Source organism: Mustelus asterias, chromosome 24 (genome assembly GCF_964213995.1).
Source record: "Mustelus asterias chromosome 24, sMusAst1.hap1.1, whole genome shotgun sequence".
In the NCBI taxonomy this organism is placed as follows: domain Eukaryota; kingdom Metazoa; phylum Chordata; class Chondrichthyes; order Carcharhiniformes; family Triakidae; genus Mustelus; species Mustelus asterias.
The window spans coordinates 56468552-56488126 of NC_135824.1; the positions used below are offsets into that span (position 1 = coordinate 56468552).

The 19575-nt window shown below is 53.1% G+C and overlaps 1 protein-coding gene across 1 annotated transcript in view; it reads left to right on the forward strand.

The window, feature by feature from the left end:
• LOC144511107 (MAP/microtubule affinity-regulating kinase 4-like) overlaps window positions 1-19575 on the forward strand; it is a 47572-nt gene that overhangs the window by 22049 nt on the left and 5948 nt on the right. Inside the window, exons 2-5 of the mRNA XM_078241083.1 lie at window positions 2349-2587; window positions 10421-10524; window positions 13188-13445; window positions 16416-16498. Of these exons, the coding sequence (XP_078097209.1) occupies window positions 2349-2587; window positions 10421-10524; window positions 13188-13445; window positions 16416-16498 (684 nt within the window). The remainder of the gene's footprint in view (window positions 1-2348; window positions 2588-10420; window positions 10525-13187; window positions 13446-16415; window positions 16499-19575) is intronic.

Sequence of the window (19575 nt, forward strand, 5' to 3'; positions counted from 1 at the left end):
TCTGCCCCTCAGGCCTACTCTGCCCCTCAGGCCTACTCTGCCCCTCAGGCCTACTCTGCCCCTCAGGCCTACTCTGCCCCTCAGGCCTACTCCGCCATTCTCAGCCTGACCTGGGAAATGGAACTGGGCAGAATCGGAGGAGGGGGAGGGAAGGAAGGGGAGGGGAGGAAGGTGGGAGGGGAAGGTGGGGTGGGGGGGGGGATGGTGGGGATGTGGGTGGCATGCCAGTACAGTGGTTAGCACTGCTGTCTCACAGCGCAAGGGACCCACGTTCGATTTCTGGCCTCGGGTCACTGTCTGTGTGGAGTTTGCACGTTCTCCCCGTGTCTGCGTGGATTTCCTCCGGGTGCTCCCGTTTGGCCATGATAAATTGTCACTTAGTGTCTCGGGATGCGTAGGTTAGAGGTAAATGGGGTAAATATGCGGGGTTACGGGGATAGGGCCTCGATGGGATAAGGGTTGGTGCAGACTCGATGGGCCAAATGGCCTCCTTCTGCACTGTAGGGATTCTATGGTTCCTCAGGATGGAAACAAAAAACCCACTCGCATTTATATAGCGCCTTTCATAACCGCAGGACGTGACAAAGCGTTTCACAGCCCATGAGATACTGGGTGGGATTTTCCCCCCGCCAACACCCTGAGACCAGAATGTTCCCACCCAGGGTCGACAGACCTTCACGTAGTCCCGGGGATTTTCCCCCCCTCCCCCACCCGCTACGATTCCCATGGTCGACCAAGACAGGAACGTGCCGCCACTCTCGTGATACAGGAAACACCTGCACAGCAAGATCCCAGTGCCGGTAACGTGATGGTGACCTTTTTTAATGTTGAAGGTTGAATATTGCCCCGGGTTCTTGTGGGGGGAGGGAAGGGAGGAGAGGAAGGTAGGGAGGGAAGAAAGAGAGGGAGGGAATCAGGTTGGGGGGAGTGGAGGAGAGGAAGGTTGGGGGTTGAGGGGAGGAAGGTGGGAGGGAGGGGAAAGGGTGGAGGAGGGGAGGGGGTGGAGGAGGGAAGGAAAGGGGGAAGGGGTAGGGGGTGGATGGAGGAGGGAATAGAGGGGGGGGGAAGGGGATGGAGGAGGGAAGGGAGGAGGGGGAGGGAAGAAAGAGAGGGGGGGAATCAGGTTGGGGGGAGTGGAGGAGAGGAAGGTTGAGGGGAGGGAGGGGAGAGGGTGGAGGAGGGAAGGGGTGGAGGAGGGAAGGGGGAGGGAGATGGGGTGAGGGGAGGAAGGTGGGGAGGGGGTGGAGGAGGGAAGGAAAGGGGGAAGGGGTAGGGGGTGGATGGAGGAGGGAATAGAGGGGGGGGGAAGGGGATGGAGGAGGGAAGGGAGGAGGGGGAGGGAAGAAAGAGAGGGGGGGAATCAGGTTGGGGGGAGTGGAGGAGAGGAAGGTTGGGGGTTGAGGGGAGGAAGGTGAGAGGGAGGGGAGAGGGTGGAGGAGGGGAGGGGGTGGAGGAGGGAAGGAAAGGGGGAAGGGGTAGGGGGTGGATGGAGGAGGGAATAGAGGGGGGGGAAGGGGATGGAGGAGGGAAGGGAGGAGGGGGAGGGAAGAAAGAGAGGGGGGGAATCAGGTTGGGGGGAGTGGAGGAGAGGAAGGTTGAGGGGAGGAAGGTGGGAGGGAGGGGAGAGGGTGGAGGAGGGAAGGGGTGGAGGAGGGAAGGGGGAGGGAGATGGGGTGAGGGGAGGAAGGTGGGGAGGGGCTGGAGGAGGGAAGGAAAGGGGGAAGGGGTAGGGGGTGGATGGAGGAGGGAAGGGAGGGGGTGGAGGAGGGAAGGGAGGAGGGGGAGGGGAGAAAGGTGGGGAGGGGGTGGAGGGGAGAGGGAAGGTTGAGGGGAGGAAGGTGGAGCAGGGAAGGGGCACCTCCCTGCTCTTCAAGAAGAGTCGTCCATGAGGTCTTTTATCCTTGGGTCCATTCGTGGGTCATGGGCGTTGCTGGACAGGCCCACCATTTATTGTCCATGCCTAGCTGCCCCTTGAGGAGGTGGTGGCGAGCCGCCATCTTGAATCGCTGCAGTCCGTGATGTTGTCTTGTTGGGGTGGGGGGGGGGGGTCTGATGGGGATCTCAGATTAGCGAGCCACCTGAGAGACGGCACCTCCTTGGCAGTGCGGCACTCCCTCAGTACCGCGCAGGGGGCACGCTGTACCGGCCGGGTTTCTCTCAGCGTGAGACTTGAAGCTGCAACTTCGGAGAGGCCCCCCCCCCCCCCCCGCTGTGCCACGTTCGATGCCAGGGGGGTGTTGGCTGCCGGTGCTTGCCTTTGGCCGGCCGGGGCAGGGTCAGTTCGGGGGGGGGGGGGGGTGCGGTGTGGGCTCAGAGTGACTAACCGGGTGGTCCATTGCTTGTTCCAGGCGGACCGGCTGCCCTGACCTCCCACCCGAAACGGAGCCAGACCAGCACGGCGGACAACGACCTGAAGGAGGAACGGATTCCGTCGCGCAAAGCCACGGCGGGCGGGGGCGGCACAGTCACCGGCAGCAGCGGCAGCAGCCGGGCTGGGGTCCCGCCGTCCAGCCCCATGGTCAGTAGTGCCAACAACCCGAACAAGTCGGAGATCCCGGACCGGAGGAAAGTATCCGGCCCGACAAACGTAAGGAGCTTCTCAAAGCAGGGTCAGGCTTTCAGAATGAATGCGATTTCGAGTCCCGGCCTCGGGTCACCGTCTGTGCGGAGTCTGCACATTCTCCCCGTGTCTGCGCGGGTTTCCTCCGGGTGCTCCGGTTTCCTCCCACAGTCCGAAAGATGTGCAGGTCAGGTGGATTGGCCACGTTAAATGTGCGGGATTAAGAGGGTGTATTCCAGGGATAGGGCGGGGAGAAGGGCCTATGTAAGAGACTCTGTCAGAGTCGGTGCAGACTCGATGGGCCAAATGGCCTCTCCTGCACCATACGGATTCTCTCATCTTGGTGTCAAAATGTGTTCAGAATGGGGAGGCGCTGGTCTAGTGGTATTATCACTCGACTACTCATCCAGAAACCCAGCTAACGTTCTGGGGGACCCGGGTTCGAATCCCGCCACGGCAGATGGTGGAATTTGAATTCAATAAAAGAAAATCTGGAATTAAGAATCTACTGATGACCCACTGTCGGAAAAATCCATCTGGTTCACGAATGGCATGGTGGCACAGTGGGTTAGCACTGCTGCCTCACCGTGCCAGGGACCCGGGTTCGATTCCCAGCCTCGGGTCACTGTCTGCGCGGAGTCTGCACGTTCTCCCCGTGTCTGCGTGGGTTTCCTCCGGGTGCTCCGGTTTCCTCCCACAGTCTGAAAGACGTGCTGGTTAGGTGGATTGGCCGTGCTAAATTCTCCCTCGGTGTACCCGAACAGGAGTGTGGCGACTAGGGGATTCTCACAGTCACTTCATTGCAGTGTTAATGTAAGCCTTACTTGTGACTAATAAATTAACTTTAACTTTTTACTTAATGCTACCTCGTTCCCCCCATCATCACCCCAGGGACTGGTTTCACACATATCACTTCCACATCACTATCCTTCACTTACTGTACTTTGTTCGCAATACTGGTTTTATCATAGAATCCCGACAGTGCAGAAGGAGGCCATTCGGCCCATCGAGTCTGCACCGACCACATTCCCACCCAAGCCCTATCCCCGTAACCCCACCATATTTACCCCTCTAATCCCCCTGACACTAAGGGGCAACTGAGCATGGCCAATCCACCTGATCCACACATCCTTGCACTGAGAGGGGAAACCGGATCCCCCGGAGGAAACCCACGCAGACACGGGGGAGAATGTGCAAACTCCACACAGACAGTGACCCTAGCCGGGAATCGAACCCGGGTCCCTGGCGCTGTGAGGCAGCAGTGCTAACCCACTGTGCCACCCGAGGGATTGCTGCCATTTTGGCCACAATCTCAGTTTGCTGTAGTTTGCGCAGGCTCTTTTCTAACTAGACTCTGTAGACTTATGGCTTTAGTGCATTACATAGAATTACAGCAGAGAGATAGGCCATTCGGCCCCATCTGCTCCATGCTGGTGTTTATGCTCCCCTCGAGCCTCCTCCCATCTTTTCCTCATCAAATCTACCCTCGTAACCCTCCCTCTTCCCCTCTCCCTCCTTGTCTACTTTCCCCTTCATTCTATTCACCTCAGCCACTCCCCCCGTGGGAGTGACTTCCACACTCTCCCCGCTCTCTGGGTGAAGATCTTCTGATTCCCGATTGGATTTCTTGGGGCCTATCTGATATCGACGGTCTCTAGTTTACACTCTTCCCCACGTGAGAGGAAACGTTCTGTCTGTGTCCCCTTCAACAAAACCTCCCAGAGTTTTGCAGACCTCGATGAGGTCACCCTCCCCCCCGGCCATACCAAATTGCCCCTCAGTGTCCCAAGATGTGCAGGTTAGATGGATTGGCCATGCTAAATGTGGGGGATTGAATGGGTGTATTATAGGGATAGGGCGGGGAGAAGGGCTGATGTAAGACACTCTTGATGTGGAGATGCCGGCGTTGGACTGGGGTAAACACAGTAAGAAGTTTAACAACACCAGGTTAAAGTCCAACAGGTTTATTTGGTAGCAAAAGCCACACAAGCTTTCGAGGCTCTGAGCCCCTTCTTCAGGTGAGTGGGAATTCTGTTCACAAACAGAACTTATAAAGACACAGACTCAATTTACATGAATAATGGTTGGAATGCGAATACTTACAACTAATCCAGTCTTTAAGAAACAAAACAATGGGAGTGGAGAGAGCATCAAGACAGGCTAAAAAGATGTGTATTGTCTCCAGACAAGACAGCCAGTGAAACTCTGCAGGTCCACGCAACTGTGGGAGTTACAAATAGTGTGACATAAACCCAATATCCCGGTTGAGGCCGTCCTTGTGTGTGCCTCAACCGGGATATTGGGTTTATGTCACACTATTTGTAACTCCCACAGTTGCGTGGACCTGCAGAGTTTCACTGGCTGTCTTGTCTGGAGACAATACACATCTTTTTAGCCTGTCTTGATGCTCTCTCCACTCCCATTGTTTTGTTTCTTAAAGACTGGATTAGTTGTAAGTATTCGCATTCCAACCATTATTCATGTAAATTGAGTCTGTGTCTTTATAAGTTCTGTTTGTGAACAGAATTCCCACTCACCTGAAGAAGGGGCTCAGAGCCTCGAAAGCTTGTGTGGCTTTTGCTACCAAATAAACCTGTTGGACTTTAACCTGGTGTTGTTAAACTTCTTACTGTGTAAGACACTCTGTCAGAGTTAGTGCAGACGCGATGGGCCGAATGGCCTCTTCTGCACCGTAGGGATTCTATTCTATTTTATATTTACCCGGGAGGTAAAAAGGTTCAAAAATGCTAAAATACAATGTTTTGTGATTTTTGTTTTCTAAAATTTACTGCTGGGCTCCAGGAGAGACCTGTTGAAGACGGGAGGAGGCCATTCAGCCCCTCGATCCTGTTCCGTCATATGGTTAGAACTGTGACCCAGCTCCATCTCTCTGCCTTTGCCCCATATCCCTTAACACCATTGGATAACAAAAGTCTATCAATCTCAGATTTAAAATTGACAATCGATCAGGCAGCAATTTCCGTTTGCGGAAGGGAATTCCACATTTCTCCGGACGTTATTCCGGAGTTCAGTCCTGAAAGTCAAGTTTGGATTTGGTCCCAGACTCCACCCACATCGGGAATAGTTTCTCTCTCTCTCTCTCCTTTCTCTCTCTCTCTCTCCTTTCTCTCTCTCTCTCCTTTCTCTCTCTCATTCTCCCTCTATCTCTTTCTCTCCTTCTTTCTTTCACTTTCTCTCTCACACTCCCTTTAATTCTCTCCCTTTAATTCTCTCCCTTTATCTCTCTCTCCCTTTATCTCTCTCTCCCTTTATCTCTCTCTCCCTTTATCTCTCTCTCCCTTTATCTCTCTCTCCCTTTATCTCTCTCTCCCTTTATCTCTCTCTCCCTTTATCTCTCTCTCCCTTTCTCTATCTCCCTTTCTCTATCTCCCTTTCTCTATCTCCCTTTCTCTATCTCCCTTTCTCTCTCTCCCTTTCTCTCTCTCCCTTTCTCTCTCTCCCTTTCTCTCTCTCCATTTCTCTCTCTCTCTCCTCTCTTTATCTCTCCCTCTCTCTCACGCTCTCTTTCTCTGATAGTCTTTCTTTCTCTCTCTTTCTCTCTCTTTCTCTCTCTCTCTCTCCCTTTCTCTCTCTCTCCCTTTCTCTCTCTCCTCTCATTCTCTCTCCCTCTCTCTCACGCTCTCTTTCTCTGATATTCTTTCTCTCTCTCTCTCTCCCTTTCTCTCTCTCTCCCTTTCTCTCTCTCCTCTCATTCTCTCTCTCTCCCTTTCTCTCTCTCCCTTTCTCTCTCTCTCTCTCCTCTCGTTCTCTCTCCCTCTCTCTCACGCTCTCTTTCTCTGATAGTCTTTCTTTCTCTCTCTTTCTCTCTCTCTCTCTCCCTTTCTCTCTCTCTCCCTTTCTCTCTCTCCTCTCATTCTCTCTCCCTCTCTCTCACGCTCTCTTTCTCTGATATTCTTTCTCTCTCTCTCTCTCCCTTTCTCTCTCTCTCCCTTTCTCTCTCTCCTCTCATTCTCTCTCCCTCTCTCTCACCCTCTCTTTCTCTGATATCCTTTCTTTCTCTCTTTCTCTCTCTCTTTCTCTCTTTTTCTCTCTCTCTCTTTCTCTCTCTCTCTCTCTCTTTCTCTCTCTCTCTCCCTCTCTTTCTCTATCCCTGTCTGTTCCCCGTGGACCATGGAGAGATGGGGCATTGCCCCATCCTGCCCGTGGGCCTGGGCGAAGGGGAGATGGTTGCCAGCCGGCACCCAGGGTACGTCTGCAGCTGTCACCAGGGAGACGGGAGTTAATGGGTTCGTTACTCAAGCCTGTGATTTATTTTTCCCTTGTGACGTCTGCGGCCTTCCAAGTCGAACAGAAGTCACCACTTCACCCACACACTGCCTCGATATAGCAGTGTCGCTGACTCATCTCACTAACATGCAGATGGAGCAAACAGCAGCCCCCACAGTTTCTATATCTAAAACCCTTCCGTTCAGCTGGAGATACCTCGTTGCCAGCTGACGACAATGCCGAGGTGTGGCCCTGTGTGCCCTGGCTCGCGGTTAAATGCTGATCCGTGATGGCCGAGTCTGGGCTGGGTGGAGGCCTCCTTCACCTCCAGTCAACAAGTCCCCATCAGCCAGGCCGCACGGGGTGAATCCGATTGGTGTGTGCACTGATCATTCCCTTCCCCCCTCGCACGGTCTCTCTCGCGTGTGTTCGGGCCTACACTGTGTTGCACCTTTGCCCTCTGTGATGCACCCTCTTGTGCCCCCATGGTGCCCAAGCCCCATGGCACTGGCACCCTCCCTGGCCCCCCCCCTGCAGTGGCGCCCATACCCCGGAAGCGCCCTCAGCTGTGTGACACCCGCACCCTCCTCGGAACCCAGACCCCGATGGCGCCACCCCCCCCCCCCTCATCCCCTCTGTGGCACCCAAAACTCTGTGACACGCTCATGGTGCCCCTGGACCCTCTCTGACCCCCATGGCACCACCCCCTCTGTGATACCCAAAACCCTATGACGCCCCCACCCTCCCTGGCACCCCCTACCCCCACGGCACCCTTGAGCCCTCTCTGACCTCCATGGCACCCCTCCCCCAGCACCCATACTCACATGGTGCCACCCCCTCCCCCACCCTTTCCGTGGCACCCAAAACCCAGTGACACCCTCGCTCTCCCTGGCTCCCATACCCTCATGGTGCCCCTGGACCCTCTCTGACCCCATGGCACCACCCCCCCCACAGCACCCATACCCTTCTGCCATCCCACCCCATCTCTGGCACACAAACCCCAATTTATTTATTTATTTTATTATTTATTAATGTCACAAGGAGGCTTACATTAACACTGCAATGAAGTTACTGTGAAAATCCCTTAGTCACCACACTCCAACGCCTGTTCGGGTACACTGAGGGGGAATTTAGCACGGCCGATGCACCCTAACCAGCACGTCTTTCGGACTGTGGGAGGAAACCGGAGCACCCGGAGGGAAACCCACGCAGACACAGGGAGAACGTGCAAACTCCGCACAGACAGAGACCCGAGCCGGGAATCGAACCTGGGTCCCTGGAGCTGTGAGGCGACAGTGCTAACCCACTGTGTCACCGTGCCGCCCCACCATGCTCTTTGGCCAAAGACTGGACAGACCTGGCGCAAAATCCCTGTGGTTCGGCCTGCACAAGCTTACATCCTGCGTCAATGCTTTCAATGCCATGTTAGCAATTTTGGGATTGGAGGAGCCAGTCACTCTGCCCACTTGTGCTGTGGTTCAGGCCTCCCGCCAACAGGGGATGCTGATTGCCAACCGCTAGCAACCGCCATTTTCTTTTCCAAACTCATTTTTTGGGTGTCATATTTTTGCACATTTATTGAGTGCTCAAACCGGACTTTTTCGGTGTTTCTTACCCAATAAACCACCCCCATTCCACTCCCTCCCAGACAGGCTCCCTCCTCCCCCATTTGCATCCAAAAGTGGTTTGGCCTATTTGTTACTGCCGGAGCCTGGGCCGGGGGTTGGAGGACGCAGCCCGGGCCGGGGGTCGGAGGCCCGGGCTGGGGGTTGGAGGCCGGGGCCCGGGCCGGGGGTTGGAGGCCGAGGCCCAGGCCGGGGGTCGGAGGCCGGGGCCCGAGCCGGGGGTCAGAGGGCAGGGTCGGAGGGCGGGGCCCAGGTCAGAGGGCAGGGCCCAGGGTCGGAGGGCGGCGCCCGGGTCGGAGGCCGGGGGTCGGTGGCCAGGGTCGGAGGCCGGGGCCCGGGTCGGAGGCCGGGGGTCGGGCTGGGGGTCGGAGGCCGGAGCTTACCCACAGCTCCAAACTAAAGTTGTTCAGGCAGTGGAGTATTTACCCCTAAGTCTTCACCTCAAAATGGTCGATCAATATTTATCACCAATAACTGAAAGTGTTTTAATGACTGTAAGTTTTTTGTCTCCTGGCCATTGCTCACTCCAGTGTCCCAGCAATCACTCTAATTCCTGGAGACCGGTTCACAGTTGTTGGTTGGCACTGCTGCCTCTCAGCGCCAGAGACCTGGGTTCGATTCCAGGCCTCAGGTCACTGTCTGTGTGGAGTTTGCACGTTCTCCCCGTGTCTGCGTGGGTTTCCTCCGGGTGCTCCGGTTTCCTCCCACACTCTAAAGACGTGCGGGTTAGGTGGATTGGCCGTGCTAAATTGCTCCTGAGTGTCGGGGGATTGGCAGGGTAAATATGTGGGGTTACGGGGATAGGGCCTGGGTGGGATTGTTGTTGGTGCAGGCCCGATGGGCCAAATGGCCGCCTCCTGCACTGCAGGGCTTCTGTCAAGTTTCAATATCCTTGTTCGTGAAACTTTGTGATGGCCGTTTATTGCAATCCCAGAATCCTCAGATGTGGTAGGCCCTCTAACATCATCTCAAACTGGTGACGTGCGTCACACTCGACAGCCCTCTGGGTGTACCTACACCACTTGGACTGCAGCGGGTTCAAGAAGGCAGCCTACTCGAGGGACAATTAGGGATGGGCAATGGGCAACCCATCAGGTCTACACCAACACCAATCCCATCCAGGCCCTATCCCCGTGACCCCACATATTCACCCTGCTAATCCCCCTGACACTAAGGAGCAATTTAGCACGGCCAATCCACCTAACCTACAAATGCTATCTACCCCATAGTGCTGGCACAGTGGATAACACAGCAGCCTCACAGCGCCAGGGACCCGGGTTCGATTATTGCTCGGGTCACTGTCTGTGCGGAGTCTGCACGTTCTCCCCGTGTCTGCGTGGGTTTCCTCCGGGTGCTCCGGTTTCCTCCCACAGTCCGAAAGATATTCAGGTTAGGGTGCATTGGCCGTGCTAAATTCTCCCTCAGTGTACCCAAACAGGCGCCGGAGTGTGGCAACTAGGGGATTTTCATTATAACGCCATTGCAGTGTTAATGTAAGCCGACTTGTGACACTAACTTAAAAAAACTATGCCCCTCGTCAAACTGCACCCACTGTCCAGTCCAGCTCATAGAATCCCTGCAGTGCAGAACGAGGCCATTTGGCCCATCAAGTCTGCACTGACCATAATCTCACCCAGGCCCTATCCCCGTCACCCCATGTATTTACCCCGCTAATCCCTCTAACCTATGCATCCCAGGACACTATTGGGCAATTTAGCATGGCCAATCAACCTAACCTGCACATCTTTGGATTGTGGGAGGAAACCGGAGCACCCGGAGGAAACCCACGCAGACACGGGGAGAATGTGTTAACTCCACACAGACAGTGACCAAGGCCGGAGTTGAACCCGGGTCCCTGGCGCTGCGAGGCAGCAGTGCGAACCACTGTGCCACCTCGCTCGCCCACGAGGGTGCGCCAGTTGCCCGTGGCGCGGCTGAAAACGAGGGGGGACATTCGATGGGAATCTCTCTTGGCAAAGTCAACACCTCTCTCCCTTTCCTTCCACAGAATAATATTCCAGCCAGTGCCATGAGCAGGAGGAACACATACGTCTGCACGGACCGGAACCCCAACGATCGGCAATCGCTGCTACAAAATGGGAAGGAGAACAGGTAATCACAGTGACACGCTCTGCGTTTCGTGGGGACCTCCCTGAGGTCTTTGTAAACCAATCAGTAATGTTATCAGAGCTAAATGTCCAAGTACTTCCTTCTGAATTTCACCCTTCCTTGTTTCTGCTATAGACTTTAGTGCTTATAAAATCCATTAGCCTTACCTTGCTGAATAAACAGTGACTCTGTACAGTTACACAGTGAGTGATCCTTACCCTGCTGAATAAACAGCGACTCTGTACAGTTACTCAGTGAGTGATCCTTACCCTGCTGAATTAACAGCGACTCTGTACAGTTACACAGTGAGTGATCCTTACCCTGCTGAATAAACAGTGACTTTGTACAGTTACACAGTGACTGATCCTTACCCTGCTGAATAAACAGTCACTCTGTACAGTTACACAGTGAGCGATCCTTACCCTGCTGAATAAACAGTGACTCTGTACAGTTACACAGTGAGCGATCCTTACCCTGCTGAATAAACAGCGACTCTGTACAGTTACACAGTGAGTGATCCTTACCCTGCTGAATAAACAGTGACTTTGTACAGTTACACAGTGACTGATCCTTACCCTGCTGAATAAACAGTCACTCTGTACAGTTACACAGTGAGCGATCCTTACCCTGCTGAATAAACAGTGACTCTGTACAGTTACACAGTGAGCGATCCTTACCCGACTGAATAAACAGTCACTCTGTACAGTTACACAGTGAGTAATCGTTACCCTGCTGAATAAACAGCGACTCTGTACAGTTACACAGTGAGTGATCCTTACCCTGCTGAATAAACAGTGACTCTGTACAGTTACACAGTGACTGATCCTTACCCTGCTGAATAAACAGTGACTCTGTACAGTTACACAGTGACTGATCCTTACCCTGCTGAATAAACAGTGACTCTGTACAGTTACACAGTGAGTGATCCTTACCCTGCTGAATAAACAGCGACTCTGTACAGTTACACAGTGAGTGATCCTTACCCTGCTGAATAAACAGTGACTCTACAATTACACAGTAATAATCCTTACCCTGCTGAATAAACAGCGACTCTGTACAGTTACACAGTGAGTGATCCTTACCCTGCTGAATAAACAGTGACTTTGTACAGTTACACAGTGAGTGATCCTTACCCTGCTGAATAAACAGTGACTCTGTACAGTTACACAGTGAGTGATCCTTACCCTGCTGAATAAACAGTGACTCTGTACAGTTACACAGTGAGTGATCCTTACCCTGCTGAATAAACAGCGACTCTGTACAGTTACACAGTGAGTGATCCTTACCCTGCTGAATAAACAGTGACTTTGTACAGTTACACAGTGACTGATCCTTACCCTGCTGAATAAACAGTCACTCTGTACAGTTACACAGTGAGCGATCCTTACCCTGCTGAATAAACAGTGACTCTGTACAGTTACACAGTGAGCGATCCTTACCCTGCTGAATAAACAGCGACTCTGTACAGTTACACAGTGAGTGATCCTTACCCTGCTGAATAAACAGTCACTCTGTACAGTTACACAGTGAATAATCCTTACCCTGCTGAATAAACAGTGACTCTGTACAGTTACACAGTGAGTGATCCTTACCCTGCTGAATAAACAGCGACTCTGTACAGTTACACAGTGAGTGATCCTTACCCTGCTGAATAAACAGTGACTCTGTACAGTTACACAGTGAGTGATCCTTACCCTGCTGAATAAACAGTGACTCTGTACAGTTACACAGTGAGCGATCCTTACCCGACTGAATAAACAGTGACTCTGTACAGTTACACAGTGAGTGATCCTTACCCTGCTGAATAAACAGTGACTCTGTACAGTTACACAGTGACTGATCCTTACCCTGCTGAATAAACAGTGACTCTGTACAGTTACACAGTGAGTGATCCTTACCCTGCTGAATAAACAGCGACTCTGTACAGTTACACAGTGAGTGACCCTTACCCTGCTGAATAAACAGTGACTCTGTACAGTTACACAGTGAGTGATCCTTACCCTGCTGAATAAACAGCGACTCTGTACAGTTACACAGTGAGTGATCCTTACCCTGCTGAATAAACAGCGACTCTGTACAGTTACACAGTGAGCGATCCTTACCCTGCTGAATAAACAGTGACTCTACAATTACACAGTAATAATCCTTACCCTGCTGAATAAACAGCTACTCTGTACAGTTGTACAGTGAGTAATCCTTACCCTGCTGAATAAACAGTGACTCTGTACAGTTACACAGTGAGTGATCCTTACCCTGCTGAATAAACAGCGACTCTGTACAGTTACACAGTGAGTGATCCTTACCCTGCTGAATAAACAGCGACTCTGTACAGTTACACAGTGAGCGATCCTTACCCTGCTGAATAAACAGTGACTCTACAATTACACAGTAATAATCCTTACCCTGCTGAATAAACAGCTACTCTGTACAGTTGTACAGTGAGTAATCCTTACCCTGCTGAATGGCCATGCTAAATTGCCCCTTAGTGTCAGGGGGTTTAGAAGAGTAAATATGTGGTGTTATGGGGGTAGGGCCTGGATGGGATTGTGGTCAGTGCAGGCTCGATGGGCCAAATGGCCTCTCTCTGCACTGTAGGGATTCTATGATTCTATAAAGGTTCAATGTTGATTTGTTACAACGTGGTCTTTTGTTTGAAATTCCTCCAGCACCGCGATGAGTCGCGCCAGTCCGGCCTCGCCCTCCACCCACAGCATCGCCGCTCCCACGGACCGCACCCGCTTCCCCAGGGGCACCTCCAGTCGGAGCACCTTCCACGGCGGACAGCTCCGGGACCGGCGGGGAGCGGCGCAGAACGGCTCGCCCACCTCCCCCACCCTCTCGCCCGATGCCACGCCTTTGCCCCAGACCCGGAGCCGTGCCTCGTCCAACCTCTTCTCCAAGCTCACCTCCAAGCTGACTCGAAGGTAAGGCGAGTGAGGCACCCGGAAATGAAAGGTTGGGAGGGTGGGGCGGTTCATCAGGGTCACGGTGCTCGCTCCTCTTCTCCACCCCACCCCCCGCAACTAAGACGTTACCCATGGCAACCATTTGGCTTCACCAATCTATTTCGTTGAGACGTGGAGCTCGTATTAAAGTTCAAGTCAAGACCGGATGGCGCCAATGGCGTCACAGGAGAGCACGGATCACCTTTCAACTTTGAACGACCTGGTAGGGGGGGGTCAAGGGTCAAGCCTGAGAGGAAGATGGCGCAGGAAGGATGTCATGGAGGGAGGATTGATTCCCTGACGCCAACCTTGGGTTTCTTATAGAGGATGAGGCGGGATGGAGAGGCAAGGGGCTTGCGCAGTGTTGAGCATGTTTGCCAAGGCATTCGGGGTGGCATAGTGGTTAGCACTGTTGCTTCACAGCACCAGGGACCCGGGTTCGATTCCCGGCTCGGGTCACTGTCTGCGTGGAGTCTGCACGTTCTCCCCGTGTCTGCGTAGGTTTCCTCCGGGTGCTCTAATTTTCCCCCACAGTAGAAGGGCGTGCTGGTTAGGTGGATTAGCCATGCTAAATTGCCTCTTAGTGTCCCAGGATGTGTAGGTTAGAGCAATTGGCCGTGCTAAATTGTCCCTTAGTGTCCAAAAGATGTGCGGATTAGGTGGACTGGCCATGCTAAATTGTCCCTTAGTGACAAGGGGACTAACGGGGTAAATACATGGGGTTATGGGGATAAAGTCTGGGTTGTTGTAAGGTCTTCACCTTACATTACTTCACCTTACCTTACAAACCGACCCCATGCCGGAGGAGGCTGAGGGGAGACTTAATGGAGGTTTATAAAATGATGAAGGGGATAGGTAGAGTGAACGTTCAAAGACTATTTCCTCGGGTGGATGGAGCTATCACAAGGGGGCATAACTATAGGGTTCGTGGTGGGAGATACAGGAAGGATATCAGAGGTAGGTTCTTTACGCAGAGAGTGGTTGGGGTGTGGAATGGACTGCCTGCAGTGATAGTGGAGTCAGACACTTTAGGAACATTTAAGCGGTTATTGGATAGGCACATGGAGCACACCAGGATGATAGGGAGTGGGATAGCTTGATCTTGGTTCCAGATAAAGCTCGGCACAACATCGTGGGCCGAAGGGCCTGTTCTGTGCTGTACTGTTCTATGTTCTAACTCCCTCGAGTCACAGAATCCCTACAGTGCAGAGGGAGGCTCGGCTCGATGGGCCGAATGGCCTTCCTCTGCACTGTAGGGATTCTGTGACCCGAGGGAGTTGTGTAAACTTCTGAAGACATTGGGTCGGTTTGATGTGGAGAAGGTGGTTCCACTCTGGGGAGAAGCCAGAACAACGTTCCATAAATATTAGGCAGGCACCAACAAATCCAATAAGGAATTTGGGAGAAATGACTTTACTCGGAGAGCGATGAGAATGTGGAACTCGCTACCACAAGGGGTGGATGAGGTGATGAGCGTGGGTTTATTTAAGGGAAGATACTTGAGGGAGACAGGGCTGAAAGATTACACTGAAGTCGCTTGCAGGGAGGCATCGATTGGTTAGGCCAAATGGCTAGCTTCTCTTACATAGAAGCAAAACACCGGATGCTGGAATCTGAAACAAAAACAGAAATTGCTGGAAAATCTCGGCAGGTCTGACAACCTCTGTGGAGAGAGAATAGAGCCAACATTTCAAGTCTGGTTGACCCTTTGGCAAGGGGACGAAGGGTCATCCAGACTCGAAACGTTGGCTCTATTCTCTCTCCACAGATGCTGTCAGACCTGCCGAGATTTTCCAGCATTTTCTGCTTGGGGACCAGCTCCTGTTGTTACGTTACAGACTCTCCAGGATAGAACGCCTGTGGCACAGGGGGGGGGTTAGCGTTTCAGCCACTGAGCCAGAAGCTCCGGTTTCGAGTCCCAGCCCAGGACTTGGTGTCCAAAGAAGGTACATTCGTAATTGGACTCTGGACCTGTACCCGATGGAGTTTAGAAGGATGAGGGGAGGAATCTCGTTGAAACTTAGAGAATACTGAAAGGCCTGGATAGAGTGGACGTGAGGAAGATGTTTCCATTAGTCGGAGAGACTAGAATCCGAGGGCACAGCCTCAGAATAAAGGGACGAACCTTTAAAACCGAGATGAGGAGCAATTTCTTCAGCCAGAGAGTGGTGAATCTGTGGAATTCATTGCCACAGAGGAGGCCGGGTCACTGAGTGTATTTAAGACAGAGATAGAGAGGTTCTTGATTGGTAAGGGGATCAAAGCTTATGGGGAAAAGGCAGGAGAGTGGGGTTGGGAAACATATCAGCCATGATTGAATGGCAGAGGAGACTACTAATCCAGAAACTCAGCTAATGTTCTGGGGACCCGGGTTCGAATCCCGCCACGGCAGATGGTGGAATTTGAATTCAATAAAAAAATATCTGTAATTAAGAATCTACTGTCGGAAATTGTCGGGAAAAACCCCATCTGGCTCACTAATGTCCTTTAGGGAAGGAAATCTGCCGTCCTTACCTGGTCTGGCCTACATGTGACTCCAGAACCACGGCAATGTGGTTGACTCTCAACTGCCCTCGGGCAACTAGGGATGGGCAATAAATGCTGGCCAACCAGTGACGCCCATGTTCAATGAATAAAAAAAAGGTCGGAACTGTGAGGAGATGGGCAACTGTCGCCCATGGATGAATGGGGAACAAGAGCTAGCACAGTTGTGATGGGCCGAATGGTCTCCTTCTGTGCTGTAAGATTCTGTGAGATGAAGGGATATTGTAAGTATTTCAGTTAAAGTTTCAATGTACTGAGAATCAGTCGATATTTAAGTCTCTGACGTGAAGCAAAGTCTTGACAAGTAAGTCGTCTTCCACTTTTTTTTTTAAAAGAAAAATTTCTCTGTCTGGTTGCTTCAACTTTCTGCTGTCTAACCTTGCTTCTTGTCTTTCCTTTTCTTAGGGTCACTATTGACCCATCAAAACGGCAGGCTGCCAACAAAAGTGTGCCCGGGAACCCCCTCCCACAGGGACCCAAGATTGTTAGTAAGTCTTTCTCACGTCAACCTTTCGTTCAGTGGCAAGACTGGAGGAGGTGGTGGGGAACGGTTCACCATCATGCAGAGCATGGAGTGACCACCGGAGGAGCCAGTGGGGGAGGGGGGAAGACACCAGCGAGTGTGGAGGAACCACAGCGGTAGGTGGCTGAAGGCAACACAGCGGGGTGGGGGGAACGGCGGGGGTGGATTATCAGAGGCTGTGGCGAGTTAGCATCTCTCACTGCCAGGGGAGGGGATTGGGGGGGGGGGGGAGGTGGTCCAAATCCCGGGTGAATGGTCAGATGTTGCCTCTTGGTTGCTCTATGGAGCTCCTCAGTGGGGACGGGGAGAGGGCAAAACAAGTGTGGAATGACCAGACTTCACCCCAAAGCACAAAGTGTCTCCCTGAAAACGTGACTCATAGCGGCGGGATTTTATGGCCGCGCTCGTCCCGAAACCGTAAAGTCACACCCGAGGTCAACAGATAATCCCATGCCCCCACCACCCCCCCCCCGACCGCTCCGATTCCCGTGACGGGAAAAGTCTGGCCAAAGAGTTTACAACGCAGAAAGAGGCCCTTCAGCCCATCGTGTCTGCGGTGACCATCAAGCACCCAACGAACAATACAGCACAGGAACAGGCCCTTCGGCCCTCCAAGCCCGCGCCGCTCCCTGGTCCAAACTAGACCATTCTTTTGTATCCCTCCATTCCCACTCCGTTCATGTGGCTATCTAGATAAGTCTTAAACGTTCCCAGTGTGTCCGTCTCCACCACCTTGCCCGGCAGCGCATTCCAGGCCCCCACCACCCTCTGTGTAAAATACGTCCTTCTGATATCCGTGTTAAACGCCCCCCCCCCCCTCACCTTGAACCTATGACCCATCGTGAAGGTCACCACCGACCTGGGAAAAAGCTTCCCACCGTTCACCCTATCTATGCCTTTCATAATTTTATACACCTCTAACACATCCCTCTCCTTTGTGAATACCGACGCAAAGTATTCATTTAGGATCTCCCCTACTACTTTGGGCTCTCAGCATAGTTCCCCACTTTTGTCCCTGAGAGGTCCGATTTTTTTCCCTGACAACCCTTTCGTTCCTAACGTATGAATAAAATGCCTTGGGATTCTCCTTAATCCTGTTTGCCAAGGACATTTCGTGACCCCTTTTTGCTCTTCTAATTCCCCGTTTGAGTTCTTTCCTACTTTCTTTGTACTCCTCCAGAGCTCCCTCCGTTTTTAGCTGCCTGGACCTAACGTACGCCTCTCTTTTCTTTTTGACCAATCCCTCAATTTCCCTGGTTATCCACGGTTCTCAAATCCTACCCTTCCTATCCTTCTTTTTTACAGGCACATGCCTGTCCTGCAGCCCTAACAACTGTTCCTTAAAAGACTCCCACATGCCAGATGTGGATTTACCCTCAAACAGCCTCTCCCAATCAACAACTGCCAATTTCTGCCTAATCCCACTAAAGTTAGCCTTCCCCCAATCCAACACCTTACCCTTGGGACACCACTCATCCTTTTCCATCACTATCCTAAAGCTAACAGAATTGTGGTCACTATTTGCCACATGTTCCCCTACCGAAACTTTGAAGACCTGACCGGGCTCATTCCCCAGTACTAGGTCCAATATAGCCCCATCCATTCTAATCCCAATTTTCCAGCACTCGGCCCCGTAACCTTGTACGCTACGGCTTTCCAAGTGGACGTCTAAATGTTGGGAGGATTCCCGCCTCTACCACCCTTTCGGACACTGTGTTCCAGATTCCCACCACCCTCTGAAGGGGTAGCAGGCAGGTCGGAAGGGGGATGGGGAGGGAGCCGTGGGAGAGAGAAAAGCTGAAGACGTTGGGCCCAGACCATGCTTTGAAGAACAGCTGTTGTGTGCCTACCCTGGGAGGAGCTAGATGCCAACTCTGTGCCCATGACGAGGGAAGAGCTTCCACTGGCTCACTCACCCCTCCCCTGAATAATTGGCACAAAGGCTGCCGCGAAATGGAAGGATCGTAGGCCACAAATTTTGGAGGTGTCCCAAATTCCTGACTTTGGGGGGGGTGGGGGGGGGGAGAAGAGGGGGTGGGAGATAATCTTTTGTTCCTGGAGATACTTAGGGGGAGGGTCGGCAGTCCCACTGAAGAATGAGAGTTGGAGAGTTATGAGGTCTAAGCCGGGTAATTCTGATCTTGGGGAGTCGGGGGGGGGGGGGCGGGTGTTAGGAGGAGCAGACGGGGGTCACTTTTCTCTGTGCCCCCCCTTCTCCCTCCCGCCGACTTCCAGATGCCGCTGTTCGCCTTCTCTTCCTGCTTTTCTGTCCTTCCTGCATCTCCCGCCACTCGACAGGCCCCGAGGCAGGGTTTGTACTTGCTCGCGTGAGAGCGACTGATCGACACCTTCCTCTCACTCCTGTGTACCAACCGGAACTGAACTCTGTGAGAAACGCGAGCTGTGCGCCGCGGGGAATTACGCCGAGAATGTAAACAGTGATTGCTCACAAAAACCTTTTTATTCCCGGGTGTCGGAATGTTACGGATTTCAAGGCGAGGGGAGGTGGTGGGTGGGGGGGGGGGGGGGGGGGAGGCGGGAGTGCAAGATTGCAAGGAGGGGAATTCCCTTCACCCCCCGTCTCGCCCCCTTGCCCCGACCCAGACACGAGTTTCCGGTGGAGCGGACAGGGTCTTGGATGGGAAGCCCACCCATGTTCGTTCTTGAGGCCTTTGAGTAGCCACCTCGGGGCCTGTTCCTGCCAGGCCTCAATTTTTAGGCCAATCGGAAAAAGCAAATTCACCCTCCCAGCCCCACCCAGCGGGACTGAGGCGCAGACCACGGCCCTGCAGTACCTCTCCTGGCCACCGCAGCGCTGTGCCGGGAGGGGGAGTGACAGGAGACCTGTCGGTCAGTCTGATTGGTTGACAGCTCTCCAAGGCGGGAATTCCGAGCAAGGGTGGACGTAACTCCCCGCCCGCTGTCGATCAGGGCGTGATTGGGTGTAAAAATGGCCGCCGGTGTGCCTGAGTTGGCCGCAATGTGTTTCCCATCAACCCTCGGGCTTGGCGGGGGCCAACTGCACCCCATTCTGAAAATTCA